We start from the raw sequence: 24,424 nt of genomic DNA on the forward strand, positions 1-24,424 counted from the left end.
AAACAAAGCAAAACAAGTAATATATATAATAAAAAGTTCACCCCCGATGACCTATTAGGAATGGGCTCAATTCTTTCTGCCTAATAAACATTTTGAATCATGTTGAGCATGATGGAAGTTATGTTTGTGACTTGAGATTGATTTTGTAGATACTTACAAATCTAGGCTTATTAATTTTCACTTCATTTTCCCACTTAGAAGTAAGCTGAAAAATATATTTATACACACACACATGTACACATTTACACAGCTTTATAATTGTGCTTGTATTAGAGCACAACTGTGAATAATTGTTTTACTTTGTGATATCACTGTATTAGAAAACTTCCATGTTGTTCCAAACAGCACTGGATTTGGAATAATCCTATAATTTATGATTTTCTGGAGATGTTTTCTTAAAAAGATATGAAATAAAAATGAAAAAAGATAACGATTACTTACTTATACATTGTTTATTAAATGGTAACAGCAAAGATACTTAACTTTTTAAGAATCACTTAATATCTTCTCTAAATGTATATGTAAGTTCTAAAGCAACAGAATTTCATCTTAAATCATTAAAAGGACAAAAGTGGGGGGTGCAAGTGTAGTTCAGTGGTAGAATTCTCACCTACCATGTGGGAGATCTGGGTTCGATTTCCAGCCCATGCACTTCCCAAACAGACAGGAAACAAACCAAGGAAAAACCAAATAAACAAACATTCAGCAAATGGTGCTGCAATAAGGGGATACTCACATGGAAAAAGAATGAAATGTGACCCCCGCCGTACAGCCATGTAGCATACCAAAAAAAAAAAAAAGGACAAAGGCACTTCTAGTTTCTAAACTTTCTCATTCCAACATAGATAAGCAAAAATATGTTGATTATGAGCCATGGAATATAGCATTGGAATAGCTTAGTAGTATTGAATTAAAATGTCATTTGTTAAAATTGGGTTCTTTCTTGAGATATTAATAGGAATAAGACTAAACATTGGGGTCTTAGTAGAGATAGGAAGCTGAGATGTTTATTTTGCTTTATCTCAACTCTTTTCTCTATTTCAATTCTAGAGTGAATGTTGATAGATGCTTTTGTCTAAATGGTTATGACACCATCTGGTGTTTTTTGTTTGCTTTTTATCTCTTTGCATGTGTCAGACTTTGTAGAGTCATTCTACTTCATACTGTCTGACAAATAGGACCTGTCTGTTCAATAAAGCCACCTTTGTCAGCCACAACTGCCAGGATAGTTCCTTATATTTAACTCCTGGGATAGTAATTGTCTCTTTCAACGTTAAGTTCAAAGTACCTATTTTATGCCAGAAATTCATTTGTCATTTAATATCTGCTGCTTGTTTCATTAGCCTCCCCTTCTTTTACTTGCGTGTATTTGCTATCACATATCCTACCTAAATTATCATCATTTAATAATTACAGCAGTACCTACACTGCATTAGCTGCCTCCTAATCTCTTTTATATAAATCAATTTATTTATTGCTGTAATCGGACCATAAGGGCTGTATCTTCTTCATTGTTTGTTTTTATCTATGCCTAAAACAGCAACTAGAACTAGAATGCTAGATAAATACATTTTTGTGTGTATCAAATTTATATTGTAGGAAATACTAGATCTCCTTTATGACTGAAGAAACCAGTGAACACTAAAGTCAATAAAATTCATGTCCGCATAGATAGAATTCATATTCAGATATGTTTAACTCCAAAGAATAAGCTTTTACTATGAGGTTGCATTGACTCCCATATCGTGGAAAGACAGGACAAGAAAAACGAACAATTTTCAGCAAGACATGAAAGGTATTTAGAACACACTGCTTTGTGCAGACTGGAGTGTAAAGAACTTCATTTTAGTGCCCATTTTATTCTTTGGATTGTTGCTCACCTCTCTATTTCCATGACCTTGAACAACTTTCTGGGACAGAGTAGGCTCTTGAAATGTTTTGCTGCATGTTAAAGACCTCTTTCTATCCCTAACATGTAGCTCACCATAGTTGCTAAGTACATTAGTTTTGTGTGTCTGAGTGTGTGTTTTTGCATGTGTGTTTGCTTTTTAGGGTACTGAAGGTTGGTGCATCTAAGCATTAATTATCTGGCTTTCCTGAGATGACTTCATTCCCATTCCTTGTTCATTGGCATAAGTTTTTGTTGTCCATCGAGAAGAGTGCTGGTATGGACTGCTGTAGGTAGTTCTAGGGACAATATTGCTAAATGATAAGCAATGACTTAATGACCTCTCAAATCCTTTGCAGGATCAGCCTTGTTCTCAGCTTTGATACAGGGATGCACTATAAGAGATTTGCATTGCTTTATCAGCAGCAGAGAGCCCAAATGTTTCTGCCTTCCAATTTAATGCCCTGGTCTCTCCTGTCTTATATTTTCATTTCTGTTTTTTTAAAGGGATGAATTACCTATCACCTTTTGCCAGTCATTACCTATAGATGCAGCTTTTTTAATGCTGGGAATGATACGAGGTACTCCAGCCTTTGACCAATCTGGAGTCGGTAACATTAGTCTTTTTTTTTTTTAATCGCATGTATCTTCTGCCCTAGCCTTCTTTCCTCCCTCTCCTTGTTTGCAGCTCTCCAGGACTGTGATTCACAGGCATAAACCCCAGATGCCCAAGGCAATACCACCTGGCCTCCGCAGGCCATTTCCTTCTTCCCTTTCCACCAGCAAAACTCCAAACACTTCCTCTCAAATCTTGCTCTTTGCCAAGGAAAAGAGGCTTAATCAGAATCCAGGTAGTGGCTTTCCATAGCTACATGTTTGTCAAAGAATAGATTTCAAAATAATTTTTTTTTATATTTCAAAATAATTTTTAAGTGGCACAGTAACAACTTAATTTTAACAATTATTGCCTTCTTTTAACATATATAAAAACATAATCAGCATATTAAACCTATTATTTTTGGATTAACATTACTTAGGCAATGGCTATTTTTATTCTTAGAAAAAGTAAAATTTAAAGAAATATGATATTAAATAGGTGGTATGTGACAATGGCAACAAAAATCATGATTAAAATTTGAGAAATATTTATCTTGTCTAATCACTTCAAGATAACAGTTGTCATTTATCTACTAAGTGGTCAGGCATTCTAGATAGTTATTTTATACGTATCAACATTATCTTCAGCAGCTATTCAGGGAAGTACGTTGGCCTTGATATTACCACTTTATAAATGAAGATGCTGAGAACTAATTGATCTGTGTACAGTCACAAGAGATAGACAGTGGAAGTGATTACTTCAAGTCATGTTGCCTTGATAAAATGAAAGAAATCTGAATGTCCTCCGCTTCTCTTGGTTTCACACCAAAGGAGTTATCGTGTGTTGAATTTCCATAGTCTCCAGAAAATAATAATCTGTACAGGAGGAGAAAATGCTAGGTATATTCGCTGGTGCCATTTTTTTCCCCATATAAATCCAGATGACTGCCCTGTTTCTTTAGCCATGAGACTTCCAAAGGACTTGGAGGATTTGTTGTAGGTCGTCTAACTTCTTTCTGCCAAGGCTTGCCGAGGCTAGCTGAATTTAGAGAGGCAGGTACTCATCAAGCTGAAGGACTCTAAGAGACATTCTGATGCAGAGGTTCTTAACTTCAAGTCCATGAACATTTTAGTGGCTCATATGAGTTTCAGGAGATCTGTGAACTCCTTGAAATTATATGCATAATTAAATGAATATATAAATAGGGATATTTTTCTCCAAATATTGTCTATGTCCAAAGAAGTGTCAAGAATCACTGGTTTTGTATAGGCCTGTTTTTCTACAGGTTAAGGAACTAAACTATCAACATAGGAGAAGCTTATAGAAGGACAAATAGCCAGAGCTATTTAAATGATATCCGTGGGGGTCTCAAAGAGTCTGTTTCTCTCTCCCTCTCCCTTCCTTCCTATAACAATCTAACTTTTAATAAGAAGGAGTAACTAAGCTTGTGGTGAAAATGACATTAACATCCTATAATAGTTTTTCTATGCCATCTTTTCAACGTTTCCTATACGACTTGGTTTATTTTACTCTGTGTGGGTATCTGTAGCAGACATGACAATAATATGCTTTATGACATTCACAAATATAGTGGTTTGATAATCCTTCCTCCTCTTCCTCGGATTCAAGAGAGTCTTACTTATTGATCGAGCATTTAGGAGGAAGGAAAGGGGAACATGGGACTGCTGGTTCATAAAAAATTATTTTCTGCAAATGTAAGGGACACGGCCTAGGTGTCATCTTTGCTGCAGGAGCCAATGCATTTCTCATCAGATTACATCCTCTTGGTGAAGGTTATGTGATATGTTCTTTTTCTGTCTTCTCAGAGTATGTGATCCATTGTTACAACTTAAGTATTCAGGGGAAACAGTAGCTCTCGACCAAGGTAACTTTCTGGGCCAATACATGCTTTAGAGATATTTCTCCCTGGTTCTGTATTTTACACTTGACATTTTTATTTTACAAAAATGCAAATCAATTCTGCTTGTTCTTATATAATTTGACCTCTCTGTGTTGAGCTTTCCCTCCAGAGAGCTGTCTGCCTTTCATCTGTTATTAATCCCAATCCCCAAAAAGGTAGGGTCTTAATATTTCAAGTACATTTACTACTGAGTGTCCTTCGAATATCTTCCCCATCTGGGCTAGCCTGACTTTATTCACCATTGTATCCCTGCCATCTAGCAGGCAGAAAGTGCTAACACAAAACTCCATATTTTCAGTAACTGCAAATGTCAGCAGAGTAAAAGCAACTTAAATGCTCAGGTATATGCAGTTTACCTCGAGGTTTCTACTTTCTCCTGAACTTGATGGACAGATTTCTCTCTATTTCTTCCATGCTCTTCAATGAACTCTTCAATGCTTTCTAAAAATTTTGTGTTCTGTAATATTTGTTTGTGTTCAGGGGAATATGCATCCCAATATCCAGAAATAGAAGTGAGCCATTTTTTGGGAATGTTTTCACTAGAACTGTAAGGTTACAGCTTTCTGAATACATGTTAAAAATCAAGTGACCCTTTTAATGAAAACTTTTGCTCATTTCAGGAGCTATCCAGGGGAGAGTGTGGCATTCATGACAGCAAGCAATACATTGAAATTAGGCTCCTTATTTTTTAAAACTCCCTACAAAGTTCAGTCCCCCCAAACCACTTTGTAATGAGCATTTGAGTCTGCTCTGCAAATAAAATAATTGATGCAGATATCTTAGTACAAAGCTCTTCTTTTCAAAACTTTCAGTAAGTTCTTTACTGTATTTTCTTTGTACATCCAGTAGATCACCTGTGAGGTTTAAGTAGTGTCCACATAGAAAGTTGTCTCAACCTGATGACAACATGAGACTTGCCCTTGTTAAGGTCTCTTAAGCGCATGTGTATTGAGAAGAATGGTTGTTCATAATGATGCTCCTTAGACCTCATTAAATCCCATTTGAAAAACCAGTGACCAAATATGCCCAGTTCAATAGCTCTGATAAGCTTATTTCATCATATTTTGATTTTAATAAAGATGATGGTATAGGTATGTGTAGTTGATTGAAGGGACTAATAATGATATTGTTTAAAGTTGGAATTTACTTTCCAAAAGTCTCTAGCTGCATTAATGATTTTACTGTCTGCCATTTTGTGCTTCACAAAGTATTCGACTCATTTAATTCTTAAAGTAACTGTGTAAGCTAGATGTTATGTATTGTCCCCATTATGCAAATGAGTAATTAAGGTATAAGTAAGATTTTTAACAAATATGTAAATCTACAATCCCAGATTGTAAACTTCAAAAGCCAATGGCCCTGCTCATATTTTAAGTTACTGCTACTATGGATATTTCATACATATTGAAAACCATATATATTAAACCATACTTAGACCCATGAGTTGCTTGCCATATTTATTTCAGAATCAATTATTAAAGAACAAAATTGCAGACTCCTATATAATACTCCCTGATCCTTTTCCTCATTTTGCCCAACAGAACTGCTATGCTAATTTTTGTGATTATTTCTTCTATGAATATTTTGTATACTTTTTGCTTTCCTTAGGTGCTGTGCTATTTATAAATGTTCAAATGTTTTTGTCAAAGTTAGGGTGGCATTGCCTGCTATTATGCAAGTAGATCCCATAATGGAAGCCCTAGTGCTGAGACGTAACAATAAGTGAAATCAATTCCTTATTAAATGTAAATTGATTTCATTCCATGCTTTGCAATGGTTTTTAAAAAGTAGTATGCAAAAATTATGAAATTCACACACATATGCACACACTGTAAACAGAACATGAGTTGGAGGCTGGGATTGTAAAATGAAAATTGGAATGGTATCTCACTGAACTTTAGAGATTGGAGAACATAATGCTTAAGAGTTGGGGTTCTGCCAGAGGACCTGGGTTCGATTCCCGGTGCCTGCCCATGTTAAAAAAAAAAAAAAAAGAGTTGGGGTTCGTCAGCTACCTGGATTCTAATCCCTATGCTGCGGCTGACTGGCCCCCTGGCCTCTGGCACCATTGCCTTTTCTAAATAACTAGGCTAATGGTAGAAGCTACACATCAGGATCTTATAAAGATTTAATTAATTGTTAAACGTTAATACTTAGCTAAGTGCTTGCACATAGAAGACCTCTGATAAATCTTACTTAAAATTATGGTTATTGAATTAATCAGCCATTAGTTTTTTGTATTTGCTTTTTAATATATATATAGCAGAAGATGTCAGTTTTATGGACTGTAGATTAAAAAGCCAGTTGCTTTTTGAGGGATGGAGAATGTTGTAAATTGTAAATATTCATTCCCTGTGAACTTTAGGACTTTAGATTAGAAAGCCAATTCAGCAGATGGATTATAGAATCTTGATTAAAAATTCTGTATTTCTACAAGTAGCACTTTAAGTGGCAATCATAAGAGAAACGTAAAATGTATTATTTTGTTTGCAGTGCTCTTTGGTATCATATCCCAACAGTGCTTAAGAACATATAGAATGTAAATACTTCCATCTATTTTTTTTTTTTCATGGGCAGGCACCGGGAATCAAACCCGGGTCTCCAGAATGGCAGGTGAGAACTCTGCCACTGTGGACTGCCCTTCCATCTATTTTAAAGTCTGTGTCTCAGTTTCAGAATCTGTGAAATGGAAAAATAAACTTATATTTCAGTTTTTTTATGAGCGATAAATGAGTTAAAATATGTAAAGTTCTTAGACTAGTCCTTCGCTTCTGCTTAGCAAATGTTAGTTATTATTTCTTTAAATATTACTTAATTAGTTATTATTGTTTTCTTAAATAGCATTTATATCAGCCAAATTGTGATAGGAACTGAATATAATAGCTTAGAATTCCTACGATCTGTTAAGATTATCCCAGAGTTACTGATTTAGAAAGAATTTGTATTTCTGATAACCGTGTGAACTAGAGACAGTGTTAAGATAAGGAGGCAATAAGCCTGGACAGGTTCTCATCTGTGTTGAAAGCCACACCTATACAGCACTGAGATAACTTTTGGCATTCCTAGAACCCATAATTAAAGTTGATTTGCTTAGGAGAATTTGCATTATAATTACTTAAGTTTAGTAGAATAGATACATATTAATAGATTTTTTATCCCTAGGATACTTAAAAAATTGAAACATTATTTTCCTCTAAGTACTATTTTAAATGAAAAATTTCTCTACCGTAAGTAAGAGGATTTGAATTAATTCAGCAGCACTCCCTAAATTTCCACCACAGTGTGTGGAATTCCTTTTGATATGTATAATATGTTTTCTATTAGCTTTCTTTCAATAGGGGTTATGTTTATTGTGAATATGGGATTTTCTTGACCAGAATGTTAATTTGTCTGAAATTAAAAAAAAACAACAGTTTTGTTCTGTATAGCGTCCTTAACAAGAGTTATTGTGAGGAAATGGTTGTAATTCTGACATAAATTACAGCTATATACCAAGGCTGCTTGGATTTTTCTCTAATTAAGGAGTATAGAGCAATTACGTCTGGATAAAATATGACATCAGACAGTGTCTAGACTGCTATTTTCTAACTTTCCATACAGAAAGGGAAAAACAAACCCATCACTGGAAACTAATAAAAAAGATTTCCATTATTTGCAGAGTTAATAGGATAAGATTAAGAATCAAGCCTAGAATATACAGACCCTGACATGACCTTATGATCCGAAACCTGCTGATGGGCACCCATACTTTGGAGGAGCACTGGACCAACCTGGCCCCAAGTCTGTCCTCCACATGGGGCTGCAGGGACCACACTGTCGAGGAAGCTAAGCTTCTCTTGCCTTTCTCAACAGTAACTGGCTTCTGAGCAGGTCAGAGTCATGTTCTGCTCCCACTACCTTGCTATAACTGTGACTTTCAAAATCCCAATCAGAAACAGAAATACCCAGTAAATCGGTATGGTACTAGTTGGTTGTATCTGTGTACCAATATCTGGATGAAAGGAGTACTGTGGGTAGGAGCAGATACCGACAGCTGCTGAGGGTTGAGTATACTGGGTACTCGGTATAGTTTTCATACACAGCAGAGCAGAATAAATCAATTTTTAAAGTACAGACCAGGAATCAATAATCCTGAAGATGTCATTCTCACAGAGCCATGTTAGACGAAACCTAAGACAACAAAACCTATTGTCAGGACCTGTGCACAACAGGTTCTATTCCAGGTCAAGATCAGCAAGCTGAGGCAAAATCTTTCAGTACCCAAAGGTTGGTGAATATTCCAGAAATATATGCTAAGTGAGAAGCATCTTTAAAATATTCAGTACCTCCCCCCCCATATACAGAAAATATACAGAAGGAAGACAAAAGGATGTCTGTGAGCAATGGTAATGAGGTCTTTGCACTATATGATGCTTGAACAATTGGGTAATTGTAGGGAAATAATGAAGTGTGATCTCTACCAGCTTATGCAACAAAATCAATTCCATCAACTAGATCTAAATGTTAAGTGAAAACAATAAATATCTAGAAGAAATTGAAGAAGAAAATATTCAAGATCTTGTAATAGGGAAAAATTTCTGAAATAGAAAACATTAACACTAAACATAAGAGGAAAGATCAGTAAATCTGATTGCATTAAAACTATGAATTTGTTTATTGTAAAATGTAATGAAAATAGTGAAAAATCCAGCATTGCAGAGATTAAACACATGTAAATGTCAAAAGGCGTGCTATCTACAATGCCTATAGAAGTACAAATAATTAGAAAACGGCGTCTACAATCATGGGAATATAAATTATTACTAAGTATCCCTCCCTGCAAATGGCTAAAATTAAGTCATATGAATATTTTCTGTTGTTTAAAGACCACAAAAAAGGTATGGAACATGGGGAACTACGACTCTACTTCTAGGGATTTAAATTGGTTTAGAATGCTTTGCAGTATCTGCTAGATTGCCAAGTTTCATTTCCTATGAACTGGCACTTTTTCTCCTGGGTACAAACCTGATAGAAATGCAAGTGCATGTGTCCTACAAAACATATATATGAATGTTTGTTACAGCTTTATTTGCAATAGCCAAGACTGAAAACAGCCCAAATGTCCATTAACAATAGAAATCATAGATACAATTTTGTTGTCTTCATATAATGGGATAGGCTATATAACAATGAAAAAATGAACTACCATTACATGAAAATTAGGGATGGATCTTGAACCCATAATATTGCACAAAAGAAGTCAGCCACAAAATATTATTCACCGTATGATTGCATGTATATAAAGTTTGAAAACAGGCAGAACTAAAATATAATGTTTAAGGCTATATACTTATGTGATACACTAAGGAAAGATATGAAAAACCATGAAAGATAGGAATATGATTAACTTGAGGGGATGGAGAGCATTGCAATTGAGAGAAAAGGTATGAGGGGTACTTCAGGAAGAGTTGGTGAGGTTATCGCTCTTGATTTGGGCAGTGGTTATATAGATGCTTATAATAAGACATTAAGCTATGCATTTGTTTTCTGCACTTTTTTGGTAGTGTATCATGCTTCGCTATTATATGCAGAATACCCACTTCCATTTGCTTTGGTTCCATATTCACACCAACATCCTTTAGGTTACTTATCTATACTTCTAGTTTCCTTTGTCCTGAGAAAGATAGTTCTCTGAAAAGTAAAAGGAATCATTTAGATAAGTGGGAATCCCAGTGTAAATTAACAAATTGCATTCATGTTTTACCTTGCTTTCTTGTGATAATAATTAACATTTTTTTGAGCTCCTAAGGTGAGCCAGGCCTTACTGGCAATGGCCTACATGCATTGTACCAGTTAGTCATAAAAATAATCTTACAACATTGGCAATATTATCTCCATTTAAAAGCTATAGAAACAGACTCAGAAGTGAGATTAAATTAAATGTCTAAGAGCACACAGCTAATAAATAAATTTAGGTTTATAATCCAGTCTGTCTGAATTCAGATCTATATCCCTAAGCCTGTGTGCCAGGCATTTTGCTATCTCATAACTGTAGTTTATTCAGCAATCAATTATAGATTAATGACACGATCTAATTTTGTATCTGCCTGAGAAAGGACTGTCCTAAATTCACCAAGATTGTGTGACCCTATTGGCAGTCTACCCATTAGTCAGCCTTCCTCTCACTACACCTCGACATTCTTCAACTCTTTATCACTCACACATTTATTGCAACACGTATTGAATGGTATTATAAATAATTGAGTACATGTCTGTTACTCCAGGTATGTGCTAAAGTCCTTGAAATAATTTGGTGTCTTCATCTTATTTGTATCCCCAGAACTTAGAACAGTGCCTAGAACACATGAGGTATACAATCAATGCTGATTGGTTTGGGGAGGAAAAAAATCCAGAAAAAATAAACATCTCACAAAGTTAAGCAGTTACCTCATGATTTTATCTAAAGGATGCCCTAAAACATGTTCTCATACAAATGGGCAGATCTCTTCTGGCATATTGCAGATAGGTTGAAATCTTTGCAAAAGGTTCCTTCTGAACATGAGCCATAACTTGCATGTTTTATAGATATCCTTTAGGAAGACTAGATTTTCTGACATCATCAGGGCTTCACAGTTTGCAAAAGCTTTAAATTATTGAGTTGTTTTTAAACTGTTGAAAGCTTAGATTCCTGAAGGATCTGCATCCCAGCATCTCTGAGAAAAGCAAGTTTTATTGTCCCCTAAGAACAATAAATGTCATAAAAATAACTTTAACTTGAATATATTCTACATTATAATTGGAAAGCATTTCAATATTCCAGATAACTCAAGGTATGAGTCTTGATTTCATGTTTGACCAACTGTTATTATATTAAACAGTTGAAGAAGTTGTATGTTATGTGTCTAGATAAAATGATACACACAATATGTGAGCAATTCTGCTGTTTATGTAACAGGTTTGAAAGTGAGTTAATCAGACATCTTGGTTAATTGCTATCATATATGTTGAAATAAAATAGAATATTCTTAACCCTAAACTATATGGAAGATAAACTGAGTTCTTTATTCATAATTCTAAAAAGATTTCCAAATCTTACATTGCTTCTCTATTGCCATTTTGAAGTCTACTTCTTATTGTCCGGGAAAACTCATCACTAATAACTTAGAATTGATAGAATGCTGGTTAAGTTTGATTTGCAAACATATTTACTCAGAGAGAGAAACGAAATTTATTTATAATACCTAAGGTTATCTGTTGGCAAGAATATATTGATTTTGTCTATAGTACAGCGGCTATTTCTCTGAGAGGTTTTAGCACTTATTTTGCTTAGAATTAGAGTGATGGATAACAGTAACTGTCAGGGTTCCATTTTCAGACTGTACTAGTCTTGAAATTTGAAAAGCAGGTGAAATCACTGAAAACTTTCTTGTTTTATAATAGTTTTCCTCACAACCACTCACTTGATATCTAAGTCTTCTCACTGAAGAACTTTTGCCTTCGTGTAGTGTTAAACAAGTCATTAGTAAGACTCAGTTTATACTTAATGTAGGATTAGAAAAAATAATATATTTTAAGTAAAGGAAATGTGAAATAAAAAAGAGAAAAAACTTGTACATTACTTCATTTTCATCCAATCCCTGTTTAGATCAGCACGGAGATGGCCGGAGGCAGTGGGTCACAGCTAGAAAACAAAGGGGCAAACCATGAGAATTGCCGTTATACTACAATTGTGAGTCTTCATTTTAACCTGTTATAATTTAACCTGTTATAAACATTGAAGAGGAGACGATCAAAAATGACCAGATGATTTTTTCCTCGGCCTTATAGTCTTGAGCTTGGCCCTATTTGATTACACAGAACTATGGATACTCCCTTTCTTTCCTACTTTTCTTCCTTTCTTCCTTCTCCAAATATTTATAATGACTATTGTGTATCAGACCCTGAGTTAGATGCTTAGAAAACCGTGAACAAAACTTCGTGAAGTCCTTTCCCGCATACAATTTTTATGTGGGGGGAGCCAGACCATAAATAAAAGCTAATAAATAAATTATTTAGTGTTCTATAGCATGTTTGACATTAACAAGTAGTAATAAGAAATGTAGTGGGGAAAGTGAGATGAAGAAAGAAGATTAACATGGAAGAGAATTGAATAAGCTTGAGCAGAGGATTTATATTTTCAAGGACTCCTCAAGTATCACAACTGTCATGTTAAGTACAGAATGTGGAGGAGCAAAGGTAGACGCAGGAGATGAGTTAGGCTATTGCAATAATCCTGTCAAACAGTCAAGAGATGATTATGGTTCAAGCCCGAATGGCAAGATTGAAAGTACGATAGAAAGTAGTCATATTCTAAATATAATTTGAAGTGTTTCCTGATGATTTAAATATTAGATGAGTAATAAACAGAGGAAAGAAAAACAACACAAGGATTTTGGTCTGAGCAATTAGAGGGATAGAGTCACAATCAATGAGAATAAAGAACTTTGTGGGAGAATCCTTGAGAAAAGAAGGAATTCAGTTTTGAACGGTTAGCTTTGAGGTGTCTGTTCAAAGTCTAACTGAAAATATCAAGAAGGTAGTGGGATATACAAACCTATGATATAAATTAGGAAGTCATCAGCATATAGATGGCTATTTAAGGCCATGAGACTTGAAGAAATAAGGAATGGAGTATGGATATAAAAGACAATAGGAACAAGACTGCTTCATTAACAGATCATAGAGAAGAAAGAAAATATTAAGCACTGAGAAAGAGTGACCACTGAAGTAGAAAATGCAAATAAGTGATGTGTCCTGGAACCATGTATTAATGAGAAGGTGATTTACTACTAATACGTAAAGTAAGAAGAGAACTGGGAATTGATCATTCTGTACAGCAATGGGTAGTCATTGGTGACCTTGATAAGCAGAATTAATGGATTGGTAGAGGCGAAAGAGTATCTTCTCTGGCCAAGGATAGTGTCTCTACCATTTAGGAGCTGTGTATAGGAGCTGTGTAATGCTCAAGCCCCAAAACTAGGAATGTACTTATGCATGCCTCTTTTTATTTTTTAAATATAGTTGTTGAGAGTACCATGTAAGATATGAAATAGGTGTGAGTTCTGGCTTTACAATTTTCTTTTCTGTAACATGTGGAATGTCACTTAACCTTTTTTGGCTCTGTGTACTTATGTCAATATCTACCTAAAGAATTATGAAGATTAAATCAAATATCTTCTCTAAGCCTACAGGGCAACTGAACCCACTGCCCACCCCTTACCCCCCATGTGGGTCATGACTCCCAGAGTAAATCTCCCTGACAATGTGGGACAGAAATCCCGGGATGAGCTGGAACCCGGCATCAAGGGGTTGAGAAAGACTTCTTGACTAAAAGAGGAAAGAAAGAAATGAGAAAAAATAAAGTGTCAGTAGCTGAGAGATTTCAAAGAGAGTTGAGAGGTTACCCTGGAGGTTACTCTTATGCATTACAGAGATATCCCTTTTCAGTTTATGGTGTGTTGGAGTGGTGAAAGGGAAGTCCTGAAACTGTAGAGCTGTGTTCCAGTAGCCTTGTTTCCTGAAGATGATTGTATAGAGCTGTAATGTTTACAGTGTCACTGTATGATTGTGAAAACCTTGTGTCTGATGTTCCTTTATCTAGGGTATAGACAGATGAGTAAAAGACATGGATAAAAACTAAACAAATAATAGGGGTAACAAAGGTTAAAATATATTGGGTAGATGGAAATACTAGTGGTCAATGAGAGGGACGGGTATGGGGTATGGTATGTATAAGTTTTTCTTTTTTCTTTTTATTTCTTTTTCTGGAGTGATGCAGATGTTCCTCAAAAATGATCATGGTGATAAATATACAACTATGTGATGATATGGTAAGCCATTGATTGTGCACCATGTATGGAATGTTTGTATGTTAAGAATGTTGTATTTGTATGCTGTTTATCAGTAAAAATATTTTTTTAAAAATCAAATATCCTTATAAAGCACTTAGCTCAATTCATGGCATGCAGCAAGTGTTCAATAAGTGACAGCTATGATTGTAATCATTATTGTCACGATTAGTATTATTATGAGACCTCAAGATGCTGGTGACTCCCCTGGTATTAGTTGCTTAGTCACTTTGTGGTATATAAGCCAATAAGGTAACTTTGAAAATCTCAAAACGTGTCCCTCCACTGTAGAAAAGGCTGTGCAAAGCCTTCTTCTCCTTGAGCTTGGGAGTATCTACTATCCTGAACTCACACTTTTAATCCTATTCTCTCTAAAAAGCCAGAGCTGACCTGAGGCTCCTGTGGCAACCCAACCTGTCCCTGTAAGTTGACAACCTCTCATATATTATCTGTCAATTTCCCTGGATGACTTCTTAGTCTTTATCCCTTTGGGGACCAAATTCCTCTGGTCCTCACTTCTTTTACCTGGAGCCATCTACATCTCCTAATCAGCGCCCTCCAAAAAGTCTGTAATACCTTTGTGTGAAATTAACTGGAAGCTCCCTGGAAGTTAGAAAATATTTTAAATCTAAAGAATGCCTATTTGGGCAACAAGGAATAGAGAGTCGATGTGAATGCCCAAGTAATTTGAAGGAAAATTATGCTGAAGGGAAAAAGGAAGACAATGGTGATGGTAGCTAAGAACTAGGACTTGAAGACAGACAGAATTGGATTCAACTGCTGGCTTTTTAGTGATCAGGGCAATATACTGCAAAGCTCTCTAAGAAGATCATCAGAAAAATCTGTTGATCATTAAACCTGAGTTTATTAAACTCAGTCACAGCAAATGAGAACATCACCTGAATAGTCTTAGTAGTGTTTTGAAAGGTTAAGTTAGGCAAGAGTTGTCATATGGTTTTAGGGCCTGTGGGTGATTTTAAGGTAAACATTGCAAGGCAGGATTTGCTTGGTACTTGAGTAGAGTTTATAATGAAATCACTTTGAACTAGTGGGCATAGTAAGGTGAGGGTCATGAAGCAGTGTTGATGAGCAAACCGTGTGTCTTGGTAAGGGAGCTGTATTGCTGGTTCACAGTCTAATTTTCTGAATATAAATATTCCCTTGAGAAAGCTAAGTTCTTACTTGATATCAGTGTTGTTGAACAGAGGCTTAGGGAAATAATGCCTGGCCCAAGTATTATTTAATATGAAGAATTATGTACATTTCAGTTCCCAGCATTTCTTTTCTCTATGCCTTTATCTTTGGATATGTATTCACTTTTAATTAAAAACATATTTTATAAGATAAAGAAATTGTCTTTATCGTCAAAATCCAAGTCATGAAATTAAATAAGGAAGGCACATAAAGCACTATATTTTAGCCTGATACTCAATAAATACTCAATATATGTTAGTTGATATTATTTTTCAGGACTTTATCAAATAAAGCATACTCATTTTGATGCCAGCATCAGAGCACTCATATTCTGGAATTACTGTCTATTTTCAAATCTAATCACTTGCTAGCTTGTCTCTTATAATAGACTGCAAACTTTCTTTAATCATCTTTCCATATCTCATACTTAGGATGTAAAAGCATGCTTTTGGAAGTTGGTCTGCCAGTATCCAAATGGAAGTGATTGAAATCCCAATGTGTTTGTTTAATCCACACTATTAATAATTATTGCTTTATTTGCAGAATGACATGAATTATATAGCATCTGGTGGCCTTCTATTCAAAGATGGCAAAAAGCGGATTGATTACATCCTGGTTTATAGAAAATCAAATATACAATATGATAAAAGAAAAATCTTTGAAAAGAACCTCAGAGCAGAAGGTTTGATGTTGGAGAAGGAGGTATGTGCTTTAATATTTTAGTTATATAGTATAATATGCTGGAACAGATATGGTTGCTTATATTTTAGCATGGAAAGTGTGTAGCATATGGCTTTTTAAAATATATTGTTTCTTTCTTCCAAATGTAAAATAAGTGCATATGCACAGTCATATTTAAATAAGCATTCCTTTTTGTATTTTTTTGTGTATTTTTGCATGAACAGGCACCGGAAATCAAACCTGTGTCTCCACCATGGCAGGCCAGAACTCTGCCTGCTGAGCCCCCGTGGCCGAATATGCATTCCTTTTTTTACTGTATACATTCCTACAATATTTAAATATTTTTCAAAGGACATGCCTATTTTTCCAATTTTAGAAATTGAAGAAGGAATGATTATACCTATATAAAATAGAAAAACCTATGAAAAGAAAAATAAAATAGTGAAAGGAGAGAGTTTACCAAATTTCTAATGTCTGTGCTTCAGTGGTAGACTTATATACGATTTTCTTGTCAATGATTTTCATTTGCCTTTTTTTCAAGTGTATTTTAAACATTATTTTTTTCTAATGAAACAAAGCAAAAGTTCTCACTGGAAAAAAATGAAAATAGGAGAAAAAAATTACGTATTTTATTATGCTATTATCTAAAAACAAACACTCTTGTTACTTTATTTATCATAATACAGAAGAAAACATTTAATTAAAAAATTTTAATGTTTAATTTAAAAATTAAAATAATTTTTAGTTAAAAAATTAAAAGAATAGAAATATACAAAATAGAGAGTAAAAATCTACATTATGATCTCCCAAATTATACCCTCCTCTCCATTGCTGGCCTAACAGCCTGATTTTACCCTTCCAGGCACCCCTCAAGATATTTTCTATGTATAGATCCATATTTACATAAAAGTATATATTTATATAAAAGAAATCATCGTATGCACATGTATATACTATTCTGCTACCCAATTCTATCATTTAGCAGTATATTAAATTTTCAGTCCATTTAGTCCATTTACAGCAAACTCTTTCTTGTTGTTTGATTAGGTACATAGTCTTACAACTTGGGAAGTTAGTCAATGATTTTCCTATTGAGAAAAAGTTAAAATTAATGAAATAAAATGATAAAATTAAATAAATTTCCATTCAAATTACATTAAAATTGTCATCCCTGGGGCAGGTCACGGTGGTTCTGCAGGCAGAGTGCTTGCTTGCCATGCCAGAGACCCGGGTTCACTTCCCAGTGCCTGCCCTTGCAAAAAAAAAAGAAAAAAATTACCATCCGTGAGCTTTAATCAGCATTTTAAAAGATGGGAATACAAAGATCAAAGAACTTTGAATAATTTTTTCTTACTTATCTAGATAATTTGCTAATAAGCTTTGTGAATTTCTGAGCACCTTCTAGAATTAGTTTTCTGAGGAGTACATCTTAGAAAATACTGACTTATAACTTGGATTGGCCTTGTAAAATTCATCCTTTTATATGTATTATGACCTTATTAATATATATTAAAATAGCACATACTTGACTCTGTGAGGTAGGACTTTATTCAAACACTGTCACGGGGTTACAGAAGTGTTACAATTAGAGTTTTTTTTTTTTTATTTTTTTGCTGTATAATGTAACATTTATACAAAGCAAAGAAAGCAAAAAGCAATAGTTTTCAAAGCACTCCTCAATAAGTAGTTACAGGACAGATCCCAGAGTCTGTCATGGGCTACCATACCATCATCTCAGATTTTTGTTTCTATCTGCTCCAGAACATCGGAGGCTAGAAGGAATATATATCTTTTTTTATCATCACAATTGACTTTTTTTTCCTTTTTTTAGGAAAAATAACATATACAAAAAAGCAATAAATTTCAAAGCCTAGCACAACAATTAGTTGTAGAACAGATTTTGTTATGGGTTGCAATTCCACAATTTTAGGTTTTTATTTCTAGCTATTCTAAGATAACTGGAGACTAAAAGAAATATCAATATAACGATTCAGCAATTGTACTCATTTTTTAACCCTACTGTCTCTGTATACAATTAGAATTTTTATTTCATTTTTACACTGACTCCTTTAATCGTGTTTCTTTTTAATGTCTCTTCTGAAAATTTTCCCACAGGATATCTATATCACTGGTGACTAATTAAATCAAGAATTTTTATTGTAAAAATCATACAAACTCAGATTTCTTCTCCATATAAACAGAAGTTGTCACTTTCTGATCTCCTCTCAAAGCAGTTCATATATAGATTCTGTACTACTGGTATTACATTGTTTGGCTCATATACCTCTATTTATTCATAAGCAAATAGAAATTAATCAGGTACTGCGCAAACTGTTGGAACTCTAATGAGTAAAGTAGACTCTCACTGAACTTAGAGACTCTGTAGGAGTCAGACATGAAAATTACATACTTGCATAAGAGATGTGACTTGAATCATAGCCACCACGTAGCTTTCTTGGCAGAAACTGGTGATTCTTTTTTGAGACTTCCTCTCCCTTGTCCCTGTAATTTCTTTCACCAAGAATCTCACCCAAAATGAGTTCTCTTCTGCTTCTAAAGGGAAATCCAGTCATTCCAGAGTTCTCACACTTCAGACACTACCAGATGATGTTTCTGGATAACTCCATTTCTCTAGAATAAAGAATGATCTAATAAAAACCATGAGAGAAGGACAGAAGGAAGGGAAGAAATGAATTTAAAGAAATACAATTTGAATTGAGATTGGATATAAATGAATAGTAGCTAAAGTAGGCGAAGAAAAGAGCTAGACATAATTTTCAACCCTGGCTTCCCTTTAAAATTACTTGGAGGATTTTTTTGAAATATTGATGCCAGATCCCACCACAGCCTAGATCAATTAAATATCATGATGGAGGTAGGGAAAGGGCCTTGGTATTGTATTTGTCAATACCAGAAAAGAAAGATACTAGATGAGGCTGAGGGATAGGCTAGGGTTAAGTAATTTAGTTGTATAGTTCAGGATAAGATATCTGAGCTTTATCTTAAGAAAAACGGTAAGCACCTGAATAATTTTAAGCAAGGCAATAAAATGATCATATTCACTGCCAAAAAGGATAACTTGGATCTTTTATATATAAATACCAAATAATCCATAAGAAAAATTTCAAAGTTAATTAAAAAATTCAGCAAAATTGCAGGGCATTGTTTCTTTACACCAGCAATGATCAATCCGGAATGGAAATGAAGAGAACAATTCCATGTACAACAGCAATTAAGGTTATAAAATATTTAGTAATAAACTAACACTGAATATTATAAAACACTGCTGAAAATAATTAAAGACCTAAATAAATGGCTGGTATGCCATGTTCAAAGAGCAGAAGACTTATTATTGTAAATATGTGTGTACCACCCAAAATGATGCATAGATTCAGTGAAAGCTTATCAAAATTCCCAGCAGCCTCTTTTTGCAGAAATGGAAAAACTGTACTTAAATTCATATAGAATTGCATGGGGCCTTAAAGCAACCAAATCAAGCTTGAAAAAGAACAAAATTGAAGTCTCATGCCTCCTAATTTCAAAACTTATTACAAAGCCACAGTAGTCAAAACAGTGTCTTACTGGCTTAAGGGTAGAGACATATGGAACAATGTAATAGAATTGGTACCTAAAAATGAACCCATGAATCTATGCCAGTTGATTTTCAATAAGATTGGCAAGAACATTAAGTGGAGAAAAATAGTCCTTTCCTAGAATGGTTCTGTAAAAACTGTATATCCACATACTGAAGAATGAAGGTGGACCCCTATGTCGCACCATATACAAAAAAGAACTCAAAATGAATCAAGGACTTAAACATTTAAGAGCTAAAACATTGAACTCATAGAAGAAAATAAGGGAAAACCATCAAGGCCTTGGATTTGGCAATGTATTCTTAGATATGACACCAAAACTGTGAGCAACAAAAGAAAAAATATATAAGCTGTATGTCTTCAAAATTAAAATCTTTTGGGTATCAAAGAACATTATCAGGAAAGTGAAAAGACATCCTAAGGAATGCGAGAAAGGAGTTGTGAATCAAATATCTAGTAAGGGTTTTATATCCAGAATATATAAACAATTACTACAACTCAACAACAAAAAGATAACATAATGGAAAAAATGGACAAAGGACTTGAATAGACATTTCTCCAAAGAAGAACTATAAATGACCAATAAACACATGAAATGGTGCTCAACATAATTAGTTCTCAGGGAAATCCAAATCAAAACCACATTGAGATATAATTCACACCCACTAGAATGGCTACTATTAAAAGAACAGAAGAAGTGTTGGAGAACTTGTGGTTCATTGCTACTGAGGATGTAAACTGGTGCAGCTGCTGTGCAAGACAGTTTAGCAGTTCGTCAAAAGTTAAGTATGGAATTACCATCTTTGGACCCAGTATATTACCCCAAGGAATTGAAAGCAGGGATTCAAATAGATATTTGCACACTGTTGTTCATAGTAGCACTATTCACAATTGCCAAGAGAAGGAAGCAACCCAAGTGTCCATTAACCGATGAATAGGTAAACAAAATTTGTTATATAAATATGATGGATTATTCAGTCACAAAAAAAGAATACATCCTTACATAGGATATAGCATGGATAAACCTTGAAAACATCATGTTGAATGAAATAAGCCAGACGGCAAATGACAAATACTATATGATCTCGCTGATGTGAAATAATTAGAGTAAGCAAACTCATTGAGTCAGAATCTGAGCTATAGGTTTACCAGGGGCTGGGGTGGAAGTAGGGAATGTGGAGTTAGAGCTTGATCTGTGCAGCATTTCTATGTGAATTGTTTGTAAAGTTTTGGCAATGGATAGTGCTAATGGTAGCACAACATTGTGAGTGTAATTAACAGTACTGAATTATATATATGAATGTGGTTAAAAGGGGAAATTTTAGTTTGTATATATATGTTACTAGAATAAAATTTTAAAAAGTGAACCCTGTTGTAAACCATGGGCCATGGGTAATAGCACAGTTATAAAAATGTTCTTTCATGAATTGTAACAAATATACAGCGCAAATGCAAGGTGTTAATAATAGGGTGGTATATGGGAACTCTGAATTTTATGTCTTTTATGCATGACTTTTCTGTAAATTTACAACTTCCCTAATAACAACAACAACATAAACAGGTAAATCAAACCCAGTTTGAGGTTGTCACCAGGACTGAATGTATTTACAAGATCTAGGGCAAGGCTGGGCTGGGCAGGTCCCCTCAAAATAATCCCTGATAATTATGAAAACAAAAACAAAACTGAACAAAAATATCTGTGATGCAGTACCATTTCATACCCATTAGCATGGCTTTTATTTAAAAAGCCAAAAATAAATATTGGCGAGGATGCAGAGAAATTGGAACACTTCTACATTGCTAGTGGCGATGTAAAATGGTGCAGCTGCTGTAGAAAACAATTTGGCAGTTTTTCAAGAAGTTAAACATAGTATTACCACATGACCTGGCAATTTCACTTCTAGGAATATACCCACAAGAACTGAAAACAGGAATTTGAACAAACGCTTGCACACCAATGTTCATAGAAGCCTTATTCACAATAGCCAAAAGGAAAAACTGGTTCATATGGCCATCGACAGATGAATGGATAAGAAATAAAAATAAAAGGCAGTATGTGCATACAATGAGTATTACACAGCCATAATTAGGAATGAGTTCTGCAATGTGCTACAACATGGATGAACACTGAAATCACTGATTCCACTTGTATCTAGAATAAACAAATTCATTGAGACAGAAAGTAGATTAGAGGTTATCAAAGGCAGGGGGTGGAGGGGAATAAGGAATTATTGCTTAATAGCTATACAGATCATGAAAAAGTCTTGGTCGTGGATGGTGGGGACAGTAACACAACACTGTGGGTGTGATTAATACCACCAAAGTATACACTTAAAGTGGCTAAAATGGAAATTTTAATGTTACTACAATTAAAAAAAAAACTAACCAAAAACAGTGACCATTTTTGAGAAGGAAATGCTGAGCTGTTTCCTACTTTGGGTTGAAAAAGACAACCATTCCCAGTAAACCTGCTTGGGTTCAGATCCACAGTATTACAATAGAGCATTGACCTCAAGAAGTTAGGAGGGTTATCCAAGCACCTATCCCATTATGGACCTATTATCAGTTAAGTTCTCTAAAACTATAAAGTATAGGGAGCTATTATTTCTTCCTTTTTAAGTAAAGTCAGGCCATTGAGAGCTTAAAGTAGCAGCTGGAAGAAGAGCTTTTCTGACAGCTCTTGAGCTTTGGTGATGCTCACTTCACAGCTGGCCTAATTAGGTCTTACTAAGGAACCCACCATGCCTTGCCTTCATGTAAATCCTTTACAGTGGTGAACCGTATACAGTCCCAATCTTAAATTCTCACAGTCAAATTCTAGCTCTCCTGTTTATGGCCTTTCTTACTTTGGGCAATTGATTTCTCAAAGTATCAGGTTTTTCATCTATAATAAGGACATTGAAATATATACTTGATATGGTTGTTGTCAGGATAGAAATGAATAGCACATTCAGCTTGCCTCAGTAATATTAAATCTCAGCCATTCTCCCTGTGTGTAGCAGGTGAATCTTTTTTGAGTCAATAGGATGAATTAGTCTTTCATAATGTTTCCAAAGATGGCAGAGCTGAAAGGAAGTGGATAATAGGTTTTGTCAAGGGAGAACACTGGAAAGACAAGTCTAGAGAATAGGACTCTCCCTGGATCCAAGGGGTTTTTAAAATAGGGGATCTGGGTTAACAAGAAAGAACTGAACACCAGTGGAAAGCAAAGGACTGGAGATAAAGGCATAAAAAGTGATAAGGTATATGTCTTTTATGTTTGCTATTTTGCTTCATGCTTGTTCTGATTTCATACACTATGTGTACCTTTTTGATCACCTAACTTCAAGAGTACAGATGAGTGAGAAATTAAAAAATCACTGTGGTTGATAGTCTACTGCCATTTGCAAGACAATATTAGCATTCTGAAAAGCTTTTGGTTAATTTTCCTAGGCACATGAATAGTATGGTAACATATGGCTACATCAGAATCTTAGAGAATGAATTGGAATATTTATACCTGTTTTTTTCCTAGGGAAAACAAACCTTAGTTCATCCATTCCAAAGGAAGGACCCAGCCAAACATCTTTGAGAATGAGTTGTCCCATCCTGAGGATATGTAAAATTGCACCTTCTCAGGCAACTAAAGGAGAATGGACTTAATCTAAATGTATTTCCATTTGAGTAGAAATATATTGGAATTCAGCCTTACCGAAATGGTTTAAATTGCTATTTAGTTTTTACAGCCTCATTAGATATGTAGATTGATTTTATAACACATGTATTTCGTCTACAACATAGTCGCCACTTTTCTTCTTCGTAAAGAGGCAATAAGAGGAAAATTGGGTACCTTCAGAACATTTGATCAATTTTATCTCACAGGATTTTTATGTTTAAAGGAACTTGCCCAAGATCAGGATTCCAGTTTCTTATCTGCTGATTCCAAAGTCCTTGCTTTTTTCATTATAACATTGTGTTTGTTATGACAACATATTGAAAAACATGTAAGAAAGTACTTAGTAGACCCTCAGTAAATGTTAGATTCCCTGCATTCCTTTTCCTCCTTTAATGTAGTTCATCTTATTAGTGTCTAGTCACATCACAGCTTAAGGCTCAGAGATTCCTTAGCGCTTTCAGAGTAAGTTTTCAGAGCAGGTACAAGGCAGGAAGCTAGTCTTATAGATCCAAAGGGAATAAAGGTAGTTGGAAAACTAAAATTATAGAGGTTGAAGATTGTTCATGAGGAAGAGAGACACTTTGGAAGAATTGTTGTATCTCTAGCAGGTAGCAGCTTGGCCAGCAAATCCCAGCAGAGACTTGCACGTAGTAGGTACTCATTAAACATCTGTGGAATGAATTGTTCAACTTGGCCATTCTGTTAGCTATTATGGATTGCCATGTGCACAATTTGGCTACAGATACTATTTTTTAGAATAAAATTGCCTGAAATGAGTACATATTAATGTGATCTGGTTAAGTCACCAGATAAGAATACTAGAAGCCACAGAGTCAAAGTGAAGAGTGCTCCATATCCTAATTCCTGAGATGAATTGGGGGTATTTATCGAGTGCTTTGAGCCAGGTTCTCCCCAAAAGGTCGTTGAAGACTTGCAGAGGGGTCGAATGTGAAAAATAATCAGTATGCCTTCATAAAGTATTTTAGGGCTTGGGTCTGGGAAATGGTGTCCTGAAACAGGCTGGCTTT

The 24,424-nt window shown here is 34.8% G+C and overlaps 1 protein-coding gene across 5 annotated transcripts in view; it reads left to right on the top strand.

The window, feature by feature from the left end:
• The window catches only part of ANO3 (anoctamin 3), a 436,850-nt gene that overhangs the window by 286,430 nt on the left and 125,996 nt on the right, over positions 1–24,424 (top strand). For 4 of the 5 annotated variants that reach the window (XM_077114243.1, XM_077114245.1, XM_077114246.1 and 1 more), the window contains 2 exons: positions 12,032–12,115; positions 16,011–16,169. In XM_077114243.1, the coding sequence (XP_076970358.1) occupies positions 12,032–12,115; positions 16,011–16,169 (243 nt within the window). The remainder of the gene's footprint in view (positions 1–12,031; positions 12,116–16,010; positions 16,170–24,424) is intronic. The other variant, XM_077114244.1, reaches the window with a different exon arrangement.

This window comes from Tamandua tetradactyla, chromosome 8 (genome assembly GCF_023851605.1).
Source record: "Tamandua tetradactyla isolate mTamTet1 chromosome 8, mTamTet1.pri, whole genome shotgun sequence".
NCBI lineage: Eukaryota > Metazoa > Chordata > Mammalia > Pilosa > Myrmecophagidae > Tamandua > Tamandua tetradactyla.